At 42.5% G+C, this 12792-nt stretch overlaps 1 protein-coding gene across 2 annotated transcripts in view; it reads right to left on the reverse strand.

The window, feature by feature from the left end:
• Positions 1–12792, reverse strand: part of DIP2B (disco interacting protein 2 homolog B) — a 70140-nt gene that overhangs the window by 10409 nt on the left and 46939 nt on the right. For both annotated transcript variants that reach the window (XM_072847136.1, XM_072847135.1), the window contains exons 11-28: positions 12155–12278; positions 11516–11625; positions 10670–10772; positions 9564–9628; positions 9200–9293; positions 8522–8641; positions 7605–7719; positions 6829–6968; positions 6473–6609; positions 6076–6156; positions 5466–5593; positions 4570–4684; positions 3387–3588; positions 2863–2972; positions 2642–2722; positions 1956–2079; positions 773–894; positions 37–148 (exon numbers count right to left, since the gene is read on the reverse strand). In XM_072847136.1, the coding sequence (XP_072703237.1) occupies positions 37–148; positions 773–894; positions 1956–2079; positions 2642–2722; positions 2863–2972; positions 3387–3588; positions 4570–4684; positions 5466–5593; positions 6076–6156; positions 6473–6609; positions 6829–6968; positions 7605–7719; positions 8522–8641; positions 9200–9293; positions 9564–9628; positions 10670–10772; positions 11516–11625; positions 12155–12278 (2083 nt within the window). The remainder of the gene's footprint in view (positions 1–36; positions 149–772; positions 895–1955; positions 2080–2641; positions 2723–2862; positions 2973–3386; positions 3589–4569; positions 4685–5465; positions 5594–6075; positions 6157–6472; positions 6610–6828; positions 6969–7604; positions 7720–8521; positions 8642–9199; positions 9294–9563; positions 9629–10669; positions 10773–11515; positions 11626–12154; positions 12279–12792) is intronic.

Consider the following 12792-nt stretch of genomic DNA (forward strand, 5'->3'; position numbering starts at 1 on the left):
AGAACTTCAAAAAGTCTTTCAGCCTATGGACCGCACCTGTGTCAATGATGGTTGGCCAGGTTTTCACATCTACAGCAGCAGCTGCCTCTCTGGATTTCAGTAGTCTCATTAAGGTCTGGGTTGTGAGAATACAGGCAGCTTTGCTGACCTAAAAAGATAAATACTTACTAAAAAAAAGACAGACAAAAGCATGTCCCAGTGGCACTGTCATTGCAAGATTTGATGTTCAGAGAGTGTATTTTACCACCTGTAATCAGCTTCCCCTAACAAACTTGCATTAATTTCTTTGGCTTTTGCAACACTGCTCTCTACTCTTCCTTCACTGAAACCCCAAACGCAGACTAAAATGCAAATAACCACGCCAGGACCTTTAGAGCGGGCGAGAACATTACACAGTCTGCATCTAGCTTTTCCCCATGGTTATAATGGGGAGGCATCCTTTCCTGGTTACTGGGCTTGGAAAGTAACTAATAGCAGGATCTGCACTTGCCCAGCAGTAAGGAGTGTGAATGTGAAATTTTAAGTGCTAACATCATGTTAGTATCTCTCAGAAACCACCTGTTTCATGGCAATTCGTCTTGCCACATAAGGAGAGGTGGTTCTCTCTTGTATTTTATGAGTGAAAACACTGTCCTTCAGTTATAAGATGTGCTTCAATCCCTGCTGTCATGTAAACAGCATGGGAGTTTGGACAGCTGCGTAACCACTCGAGTCTGAGAGGCCGAAGCAAGAGTGCTCCAGCCATGCGCTCAGCTACAGCCCCATTACTCACTTCCACGATCATTCGCACAGTGGGCAGAGTAGCAGTGAGGCTCTGAGCATGAGGTGGTCTCACGGTCACAGGGATGCAGCCAGCATACAAACAGCCATAGAACGCGGTGATTAGCTCAATGCCTGCAAGGACACGATAGGCTGTAGTGTAGGACACTGGTGGATGGACACCCTGGTGACACCAGCCTTTCCCCTGGGTACTTTTTCTCCAAGCGTCGGTTACAATTTCCGTTAGAAGAAAGTACACACACTTCACAGTCACTTCCACAGCACAGATGTGCAACATAAACAGTTCAAATACCGACAGCAGCACAACAAGGAAGCTAAGAAAGTTTGGGATAGGGGACTGAGAAAGTAGAGAAGACTGACCACACAGAAAACCGTATCCATCTTACAGGAAAAGAATGTTCCAAGTGTCAAATGACTCAGAAGTCAGTCAGGACAAAAGAGAATTGTCTGGCAGGGCAAGAAGTACACACACCAGAGAGCACCTCTCACTAGCAGTGAGCGTCTTGCACACGCCCAGTGATTAAGCTGTGTGCTACCAGCCACAGCAGGCAGACTGCGCTTCCCACTGTTCCCAGCCTACTGCTGTAGAAAAGGCACCCAACAGTCTCAGATGAAGTGCCCACTTTCTGCACAGCTGAAGGTGATGGCACCAGTCTCTACCAGAAGCCACCCTGCAATTTCTCATAGCAAACTACATGCTTTCCCTGGATGAAAAGCTGCCAACTGGCAATGTGACTTCAGACAAACAAGATCTGAATAGACCAGGAGCTGAGGAGTCTCTGGTAGGGCAACTAGCGCAATTCTCCAGCACATGCAGTGCGGTCACGAGTTTCTAGTAACTTTGCAGTGAACATATACCAGAGGATCTTTGGTAACCACAGAAGACTTTGAAGTTTTTATTCTAAACATCATGACACAGCAAGATCTAGCCAGGAGTGAGGAGGTACAAATTGGCTTTTCCAAAACTCTAGAGAATAGAAGTTTGAGTCCTGATCCTGCAAGACATTAGGACAGCCCTCTCTGGAGTCAAAACTAGATCAGTGAGTTATGCAGTCCCTAAGGTATCGCTGCATATTCAATTCTCTCTCCTATATTTCCAGATCTCAATGAAATTTCAAAGAAAGACCATGCTGCATTTCCACAGTGGGATGCAGTCCTTATTAAAACTTGCTTACCAGGAGGATAAAGAAGCACCACATTGTCTCCTGCATTGAGATGTCCTTTGTCACACAGAACTGATGCAATTCTCTCAGCCTTTTTGTGCAACTGAAGGCAGGTGGCTGTGCACACAGTGGTTCCCTTGAAAAGGAACAAAAATGCTCTAAACAAGGCCTGGCACAACATGTGTGTCAGTAAAATGGCTGCTGAAAAAAAAACAAAAAACCAAACACAAAACCAAAACTTGCTTGCTAGTGTCAGTCTATAGCTACTAGTTATCTATACCTATAGGCTGCTGGCATTCAATGAGCCACTTATCCACTACAATATCAAAACGATAGAGATGGAGTTAGATCTGCTCTAGAAAATTCTACCTTCCAGGGAGTCAGTTCAGGTCTTCTTGCACCAGAACCTTGCCAGAATATACTCAACAGGGATACACCATTAAATGATACAGGAACCAGTGGGACCTACAAACACGCTCAGTTTTAAAATGAAGCATTGAACCATGACAGTCATTTAGATGAAGTGACCTATAGGTTCAAAGGTTCAAATTTTCAGTTACAAATCTACGGGCAAAATCTGATACAGAGACTAAATAGAGGACACTGGAGTGGGCAAAAGATTTTAAACACAGTCTCAAACTTGCACTGAATAACATGCTGTGGACCTTAAAAAAACAACAACCCAGCACTGACTGTACCTTGGCATTTAATAAAAGGAAGAGTGGGTGGTCAGGAGTTGCTTGAGCTCTCCACTGTAATACCTCTGTCAGGAACTGGTGCTGAAACAAAGAGGCAGTAATTAAATCCTAGTGCTTCTACTTCAGAGGCAGTACTTAAGTCCACTTCACATTGCTGCTTTGCATTCAGCTGTAGGGTAAATTCTTTTCCCATTCTCTAGCTGTAACAAATACTGATTTACCTTTTTAACTAAATCATTGTCTTCTATTTGGCCAAGATCTCTTCCAGAGGCTTGAGCAATACGCTTCCCAGCAACCAGGTTCCCCACCATCACAGAGGCAGGGCCAACACCTGTTGGTAAAGAATAGCCGCATGAAATCTGGACTTTTAATACAAATGGGAAGGAGCTGGCCTAGAACTGCAATCTGCAGGACAGCAAAGGTACAAAGATTCTCTGTAGGATCCCACTGCTCCTGGGCACGGGTGCAAGAAGAGAAGTAATGAAACCTCACTGATGGAGTTCAGAAGGCATTGCTAGTGTCCTATTCATCAGTAGAGAGAATCCCAATGAGTTCCAACGGTAGGAATCAAAATTCCTGACTGACACATGCACAGAGAGGCCTCAAACATGCCCCAGCCACAGGCCACAAGACAAGCTCTGGTCCCCAGCAAGTAGGACACAGCATTGGAGGCATCACACAGCTTCCTAGGCCTGAGATTGTGAACTTGAGTTTACTAACATTAAACGAAAGGAGCTCGTGTTACCTGGTTGTTTCTGCCTGGGTTTTGGCAAGTTCGTCACACACGTGTGTGGGCACATGAGGATGTTGCACGGATGCAGAGAGCCCTCCAGAAAGTGCTGTTTAGTTTGAGAGATATGGATCCCTCCCAATGGAGTTTTTGGCAACGTATTGGCTGGCACAAGAGCAAGGCAATATACACCCACTTGGTGAATGCTGTCAATTGCCTAGAGAAAGGAAAGATGGTCACTTGAATTCTTGGTACTGTTGGAGACAGTCTGCTATTACTGGCTGCACTGACATACTGCAAGACAAATCCCTGCATTTATACGGCACTGGGGAGCAAGTCAGTCACTGTCATGCCATTTCACCTCTGTAACATCAGTGAGCCCTATGGTAAGAGTTAGGTGCTTGTCAGCATCCCTGCCTTTATAGTTCATTTCATGTACAAGAAACCCATTTTTAAATCTTTCATGACCAAAATCCCAAAATATACACAGTTGCTTGATGAATCATATGATTTTGATCTTCATATTTTATCCATCTGTCTCCTCTGAACCATCACAATCTGTTCCTTTTGCCCACCTCAGCATTCAGGCATCTAATATATTATTCAGACCACCAGGTACTTCCCTGATTTTTCTCCCGAGTTTGCTTGCGTACTTCACAACCTGAAACATCATTCCCAAGAATGATGTACATGCAATGCGGGCAGCTCTCAAAGTAAGTATTTGCTACTCATTCTACTGTCTTAGGACTACACTCATTCAGCTGTTTCAACTTTTCTCTGCTTACTGTCTCCCTACTGAAAATGAATCTCCGAAGATAAGGGTGGTTTTAAAGCATAACTTTGAGTACCAGCGTGATCCAAGACTAAAAGCAGAACTCCTAAGCTTGAGCACTGGATCTGCTTTGCAGTGCTGAGAGGCAACTGTGTTTCTCTACACAGTCATCTTGCTCGCATAACGCTGACCACTTTGTCAGAGCCTACGCTATTCTGTGTTGCAGCCGCTTTCCCAGGACCTTCAGGACATAACAGAACAGCTTGTACACAGCAGATGTACCCAGCTTGTGACCCTGTAAAAATACCTTGTGCCAAGAGGGATCATGAGGCTCTTTCCATCTGGGGCATGCCGATGGCCTCTTATCTGCCCACACACTGAAAAACTGCACAAACTCACCTCATCCACCTATGTAAGTGGGCTTACCTGCAGCACTCGGCTCATCCACTGAAAACTGTCCTCTTCAGATGCATCTGGCCTCTGCTCTGCAACCACCACAATCCTCTCATCATAGAAGACAGATACTGAGAACACAGCAATCCTAAGGAAAAGGGGAGAGCCATATTGGCACAAATTCCAGTTTTACTCCTTGGGAATAGGAAGCCAAGGAAACAGACTAAAGGCAGAACTCGTAAAAAAACCCCATGGGGCAAAGACAGAGAAAAAACATTAGACAATTAAAATTGAGTCAAAAAGGAAAGGCTTTGTGCAGTACGGAAGGGATTAATTCCACCTTCTGATGAAATTTCTACATAGCATAGTCCCCTGTCCTCTCAACCTGCTATCACATTTCTGTTCCAACCTGTCACAAATCACCAATGCAATAAAATCTTTAAAAGTATCTACATGACGTAGGGGGCTTAAAATCTCCTGTTAAGTCCTAGAGACATGAGCTCCAACCCTGCCTGAAGATCTAGAAAATTATATCCACAACTGCTAAATAAAATTAAGTATCTTTGGACATTAATGAAACTCTTACTTGCAGCAGAGCATCAGCCAGCAGCTAACTACTACAGAGACTTAAAAATAAATGCTAGAGAGACAGAGAATTAAAGTCTCTATGTGGCTGTCTTATCTTATTACTTGATTCCTTCCCCTGAAGTACACAGACTTGATGAAAAGCCAGATGGGATAGTGGGGAAAACAGACCTGTGTTGGGCAGGATCAGGCCAATTACTGTCTAAACCAAAACCATATTTACTTTAACTGAGCTACCCAAACAAACCAGTTACTGAAGAGAAATCAAAGATCATACCAAAGATCCTGTTTCACTCTATAACATGCAGAAGCTTATGGGGAGGGGCAAGGTTTATTTTGCTAACCTTCCTCTGTAAACTGTTTTTATTGACTCTACTGCCAATCCAGTTGCTACAATGTCATCGGCATTATGTCTACGTCCGCTGACTGTCAGCAATCCATCCATTTTTCCAACCACAAACACCAAACTGCCCTGAAAGATAAAAAGGTATCAGTGAGTAACTTACATAAAGCGGATATTCAAATGTCTTTGATGACTTGCATATTTCCTAACTATGGCTACATCAATGGAATTTGTACAAAGCACATTTTCTTTCTCTTTAAATCACATAATTTATGACTAAACCAGAAGCAGCATTCTAGCCACTCGGTGAGACAAGACGCCCCAGCACCATAGCAGAACTGCCATACAAAAAGCTTCTTGCATTTGGTTTTAGAAGAATTAGCAATCTAAAAATATAACAAGCAACACAGTAAGGCACTGTAATGACAACATGCTGGAAAAGTCAGGGTTCCTACTGGCTCATGCAAACTCATTAACTCTCAGCTGTCTTACCCACAGCAAACTATCCTTACACATACTTCTGTACCCAAATGCTTTTCTTTTAAACATTCAAGGCTATTAGCATGAACAAAAGAATACAGCAATGCAAGCTCAAAAACTGTATTACGTACAGGTCCAACAAACCCCAGCAAGCCGGAACGGACAAATGGCACATCACCCACTGGAGAGCCAGCTGAGTTCACAGGGATAACCTGCAACAGAAGGGAGGACATTGGAGGCAAAATGGATTTGCCTGAGGACAGAAAAACATTCCCCACATCAAGAATTGCACTATATGTGAGTGAAGCGATGAGAAGGGGAGGGATTCCTTGGTACAGTCATCATTTTAGCACTGTGGAAAACCTTTATGAAAGGTGAACACTGAATATATCTTAACTGTAATGAGTTTTTCAGTGTATCTTTTTAAAAAACAGCATTAACACTTAAGTTACAAAACCAAGAGATTCTACAAGGCTATCAATTCTACACAGGAAATGGGGAAAGAAAGATGCATTCTACTATACATACCTCAAATGTATTCTTTGTCACCCCTGTCAGCCCATAATACATCATTCCTCCTGCTCTGGAGCTGACACAGATTTCACCAATCTCATCTGTTTTACAGAGCTGAGGTGGTCCATCAGGTTTCACTATACACATCATTCCTAGGACAAATTACACATTGTTAAAGTAGTCCCCAAGATTTGCCTCGTATAAAAACTGACACATTTAACTGTGACGGACATGACAACACAGTATGGGGACTGCCTAACCTCCCCCAACACTAAGGCTGAATATGGGAGAGAACATTGACCGGTTCTTTTTCTAAAACATTCCAGGCCATTCGCAAAAAGGTCTTACAGGGGACTCCTGCACATTTTTACCTCCTGGCATCACATGGCCAACATCCTGGACAGTGAGAGCAGAGTTTTTATCTTCAGTGTTGACACGAATCACACCAAAACTCAGCCCGTTCATGGACAGGATGGCTCTTCCAGGCAAAGGTGCCCCGGGGACCCCAGGCCTTTGAAGGACACAAAATCAATACACTAAATCAGGCATACAGGCTATTATTAGACTCGGATGAAGATACTGCAGCAACAGAAATATGCATATTTCAGTGTCTCTTCTTTGCATAGCAAATTTAAAGCTGTGAGATGGCAGTAGAGATTGCCTCCCAGAAGAGCCACATTGATCAATAAGTAAGAAACCATATTCTTGGGCAAGTGCAACTCTTCTTCCAGCTCTTTAGCTTACCCCATGTTAAACCCCAGCTCCCAGGCCAGATGATTACAGGGCTATTGATTACAGAAGGCAGCAATGGACGGAAACAGACTATGAAAATGGCTGTCCGAAGTGGTATCAAATTTAATCTCAGATTCAATAATACCACACTAGCTGTGTAAATCAAGAGTAGGAAAAAGCAGCGCACAGTTCTTACAGGCACCGTTGAGCTGTCACACATCCTAGAGGGAAAAAAGCACTCATATCTTAGGAGAAATGTTTAACAACTTAGCTACTTGAATACCTGAGCACACACAGCAAATATCAGTGGAGCTTATTAAGTGCTTAAGTCAACTATGACCAACCGATGTGCGAACAAACCTCAGCCTGGATCACTTAATCTAGCAAATAGACCGCAATGCTGAACGCCCATTACCTCCGTATTGCAATAGTCATCGCTTCTGGAGATGTGGCACATGGACAAATTGCCTCTGGTTTAAGCCCATGGCTCTGAAACAAGCTCAGGAAGGCATCACATGAGGAAACAGACCCTGGAAAGAAAGAAAATACGCCACTGACTTTACATAATTTGATTTTAAAAACTGTCTGTAAAATAACCTAGAAATAAGTGCAGTGTATTTACAGAGTATATATACGGTATCACTTCTAAAAACTCCAGGTAGCATCTTCCAAGATACCAGCCACAAAGGAGCTTAAGTGCCTACTGAATGGGACTTGGGAACAGGCGTATTCTCTTGAACGAGTCTGCTTTTCTCCCCCAATTTGCTTCAGATTTGTTACAAGCTCACAGTACAACAACAGACTTAAAATACTTTCCAAACCTCCAACAATTAGCGCACATATGTAGAGTCTGTTTCCATGCAGCATGCATAATCAAAACAGGTCTAACGGTATTCCAAGTATCCCTTCCAGTTGGTGCCATCTAGACAAACATTCTTTAAGCCTTTTCACTAACAGCATTCCTTGCAGATTCTTCTGGGGATTTTTTCCCCTTCGAATTTCTCTTTAAAAGCCTTTACCTTATCCCCTGTAAGCAATTTAAAACCAATCTCACTGTGTCTACCAGAATTCTTTTTTACACACAAGAGCTCCCCATTCAACTCTCCTATTTCTTACTTTGCGGTATCTTTCACAACTCATTCTCAAAGGACAAAAGCACAGAAAACCCCTTGCCCTGGTGCTCAGGTACCACAATCCACAGCTCTGTGTTACTAGACAGCTGCCCTAACTGAAATCTTCTCGGAAGTATCTAAAAAAGAAGTTAAGCTTGAGCCTGTGAGACAACTAGCTGAGAAACCTCTCTCCTGAAAACAGCAGGATGTATATACTCACAAGGATTTGCACCATCAGTTACAATCAGCATGCGCAGAGAACTCAAACTGACGTCTCTTTGGTCTCGATGGGCCATCATGGCCCAGTGCAAGTCTCGACACTTGACTAAAGCAACTTTTGCTGCAAACCAACACAAAAAGACATATAAGGACAAATAGAAGCTTTCCATGAGTCATTTTCATATGAATACACAACTCCAACACTCCCAAATGAGAGAATTCTCACTAAAGCAAGCAAGCCTTAATTAACTGAGCATGCAGTAACAGCAAACCCCAACATACAAGAGCATCTGCTGTGGCACACAGGCCATTTGCCCACCACCTGAGCCAGGGTCTGTCACTATTGCAGCCCCTCCTCCAAAGTGCACAAATCATTGTCACCATCTGAATGCCCTTGGTGAGGACTGGGGATCAATGGATCTTGCTGTGCTCAACTATTTTCTTGGTCTCCTAAGAGGCCCTGGCTTCAAGTACACAGGTCATGAGGTCCCCATCAAGTTCGCTGACATTCACATGGCATTAGGACTTTGTGGACATTTAGAAATAAATTAGAGTTTTGGCCCTTGTGATTTGTCATGGAAGAGCAAGAAGGCAGGCTCTAAAGCATTTGAGATTTTAATGTCTCTCACTCATTTATCCTGAGAACGTCAAGCTAAAGTTGTGGAACATACACAGGTACCTTTGTGGGCATGAACTCTCTGCACCCATGAGAGTGGACAGGTTTTCATCACAGAATAGGGCACACTGATAGTATGCAGTTTGTTCATTACATTCTGAAAAGTAGAAAAAGATTTTTAGAAAAGGGCTCACAAAACCTATTATGAAGCAGAAACAGGAGTCACTCTCACTCCCCATCAACCCCTGCCCCACCATGAATTCACATAAGTTTACTGAGGATGCTTCTGTACTTCCTCCAGAGAATTGCAGATCTAGCAGGGAGAGAAATGGCTGACTTGATGGGTAATGGTCCCCAACCATCTCCTCAAATGCTGCAATTATAGAGTTATGAAATGCTTCAGAAAGTCCTTAGAGGCTCAACTCACCGTTAGAATGCCATGCCACAACCCTGCATCCTTCTTAAAATCCAAAACATTCACTATCGTTTCACCTGGGAAAAGAAAGTTGTAGTTTTGAAGTGAAACGTGCCAGGACAGCTGTGACCATTATTTATGCCGGAATCTGCATACGTTTGAACCTGTCATTTGAATCTGTCAGATCTGCTCCAAGAGGTACACATGTAGCAAGCAAGTGCAGATCCTTGGTTGTCTGATTATACCTTTTACTAGTCAGAGCTCCTTGTTATGCAAAATAACACAACTGAACATCAATTTAAGAGAAGGAACACATCCCAGAAAGTTGCAAGAAAATTACATTCCAGCCTGTAATGTACATCAGCAGAACAGAAAGGGTCTTAACCTCATTATGCATGAGCAGTAGCAGGGGAAGAGAGTAGAGAACATCATTCAAGCACTGACTCCCAGAAGCAATGGAAATTAAAGTGATGGCTTCCAAAAGACAAACTCTGCATTTTAAAGTACTATGACATACAGGTCTAAAAATAAAGTTTCAGTCATGGATATATAAGTTAGCTTGATTTACAAGGTAGACCAGACTAAAACCATATCCTATAGCAGAACTCTCTGTACTCCCACCAGCAATTTCTAATCTCCATTTCTGGGTTAGCGAAAAAGCCTCATGCAACTAGTACAGAACCAGTTTATGCAAGAGGTGCTTTGATATTTACACACACTATCAAGACCAAAAGCTTGGAAAGACATTTTAATGGGCGATCAGTACAGCGAAAGGAGACTCAAGCTCGTTGGAAAACGCTCCACTTTTGATTCATCTGCTCCCCTTTTGACTCATCTAAACAGACTTGTTAACTTTCTAGACATGATGCAAATCCCACTTTTTATTCCTCTTCACTATGGCAATGAAAATGATGTCGTTTGGGATGGAAAAGATTACAGACAGTCTTCACTTTTGGGGGAGAATTAATCTGCACTTTTTTCTTTTACTTTTTTTTTTTTTTAGTAGATATTATTGTGTATTGGTTACTCATAGACAGCTGTTAAAAATATGAGAGGCAACCACTGAAAATGATGTCGCTGAACCTTCATTCCTTTGATGTTTCTGGGACATCACCTACCTTCAGAATAGTTGCAGGCCTGAGACAAGGCTTGACAGTGAGACAGCATGGCAATCCGAGACACTGTAACACCCATAACACTGCCCTCTTTGCTTGTCTTGTACTACAGAAGAGAAAAAAAAGTCAGGGTGTGACTCTGGATCCCACATGTGGAGGAAATTAAATCACAGAATCCATATTAAATAAAGTTTTGTTCCTCTAAGTCTGCTGAGACATAGTCAAAAAAGTACCTGTTTGTAGAAAGGTATCAGCAAGGTTCACTACAGAAAATATAGTTATTCAGGTAGTAAACATGTTCAGCTAACTCCAGAGAGATATGAGATAAAGATGGCAATTGAATGTGTTTGTGCTTAGTTCACTATTACTACTTCTCACAGCATCTCTTCCTGCTCCCATAAGTAAACTGAAAAGCCAATTTGTAATTTTAGAATAGCCAAATTACTGTTGCTACTTAAACCACTGCAATTCCTAGAAGTTGCCTTACTGAGGGGTACGGACGAAAATAAGCTCTGCTAGGAAGAACAGAAAATTCGAAATGCTGTTGGCTTAAGTAGTTTCAGAAATCTGTGTTATCAAGTACACTACCTCAGAGAGCTCAGTTGCCTCAATTACTAGCTTTCTGGAACAAGAACAGTGTTCTCCAATTCATTTTGAGCAGCGCTCAAGGCCACGAAGATATTCAAAACTAAAATAAGCTTCACAGCAGGTTGTACACAGTGAAAGACTTGTTTCAGTGGCTAGAAACTGGGAAGTTTAAGGCAGTGAGGTGAAAGTATTCTCTCTCTGGTGATTAGACTTTAAATTCAGCCCACGGAAACTACTTTCTATTCCCCATTCACTACTTACCTCAATATATGCTGGCTCAGTTCCTGCAGCTGAGATGTTGGGCTGCCAGTCCTTAGGAGATTTGGAGAGATATTTTGAATCTGTCACAACCCATTTGAGTCTGGGCCAACCTAGAGCCAAAATTAAAGTAGAATATTAATATCAGTTTATTTATTGAGGGATGTATATTCTGCAAGAATACACTAAACCCCCATCACTTGTCCAAGTTCAGTTACACAAGCAAAATACCAAGCCAAGCCAAGCTACTAGCCAGAAGGTTCATCTCATTTCTCATCAGGGAGTTCAGTGGGCAACAAGGCACTTCCTTTACTCAGGAAAGATCCCTGCAGTATTTCTAAATATAGCTTGTTGTATCATTAACAAAACTGCTTTTGAACCTGCCAAATGCCACTGAAGGGATCTGAGGACAACCCTGGCTTGTAAGGTGGATTCATTGTGACTTCCAGAACAATGAAGCAATTCTGTCAGACAGATGGATCAATCTACGCCATATGCATAAAACCTACCACAGTTAAGTGACGCTACCAGAAAAGTTGCTCACTTGCCCCCCCCCAATGCATCCAGACTTCTGACAACCACTTTCAGACAGTTCAGCTATAGCAGAAGTACCATCAAAAGCAAGTAGATAACTGATCTAACCTTTAAACTGCACAATTTCTCCATTCTGGGTTTTTGGAAGCCCTTTCAGACAAACTTCAGTGGTGAGGGCCAAAGCAATACCACAGCTTCCTAGCAGAAAACCAATCTGCTGACCACCAGCATCCTGAGGGAAGAGGGGGGAAAAAAATAATTCCTCTTTAAAGATGACATAAGTCAATTTTCCCCTTACCAAAATCCAAGGTTTGGTAATGCTGTGGTAACTGGATGGTAACATTATGGATCACATGGGGAGGAAAAAGAAGAAACAACCCATGCCCACAAACACTCTTTCCTTTGGTTTGTCCTTCTCCGCCTATATCCAATGTCTGGCAATGGTTTGAAACTCAAATGACAACCACTGTCTGGCAGGGATGAATACAACCGCTTCTAAGCTTACATAATAACACATTTTGGAAGACGATATATATCCAGCACAGAGGCCTGCTGGGTGAGAATGGAGACATACCTACAAGCCAATAAAAGTCCATAGGAAAATGATAAGCCATCACAAAAATGCAGAAAGGCTACTTAATCTTCTGCATACCAAGTCTGCTCTTTTCAATTAATTTTGTTCAAAAATGAAACGATTATGTAACTGGGGGCAGATTGCAGAGAAATTTGGTGATTCTCAAAGGGAA

The sequence above is a fragment of the Ciconia boyciana genome, chromosome 27 (assembly GCF_034638445.1).
Source record: "Ciconia boyciana chromosome 27, ASM3463844v1, whole genome shotgun sequence".
NCBI classification, from domain to species: Eukaryota; Metazoa; Chordata; class Aves; order Ciconiiformes; family Ciconiidae; genus Ciconia; species Ciconia boyciana.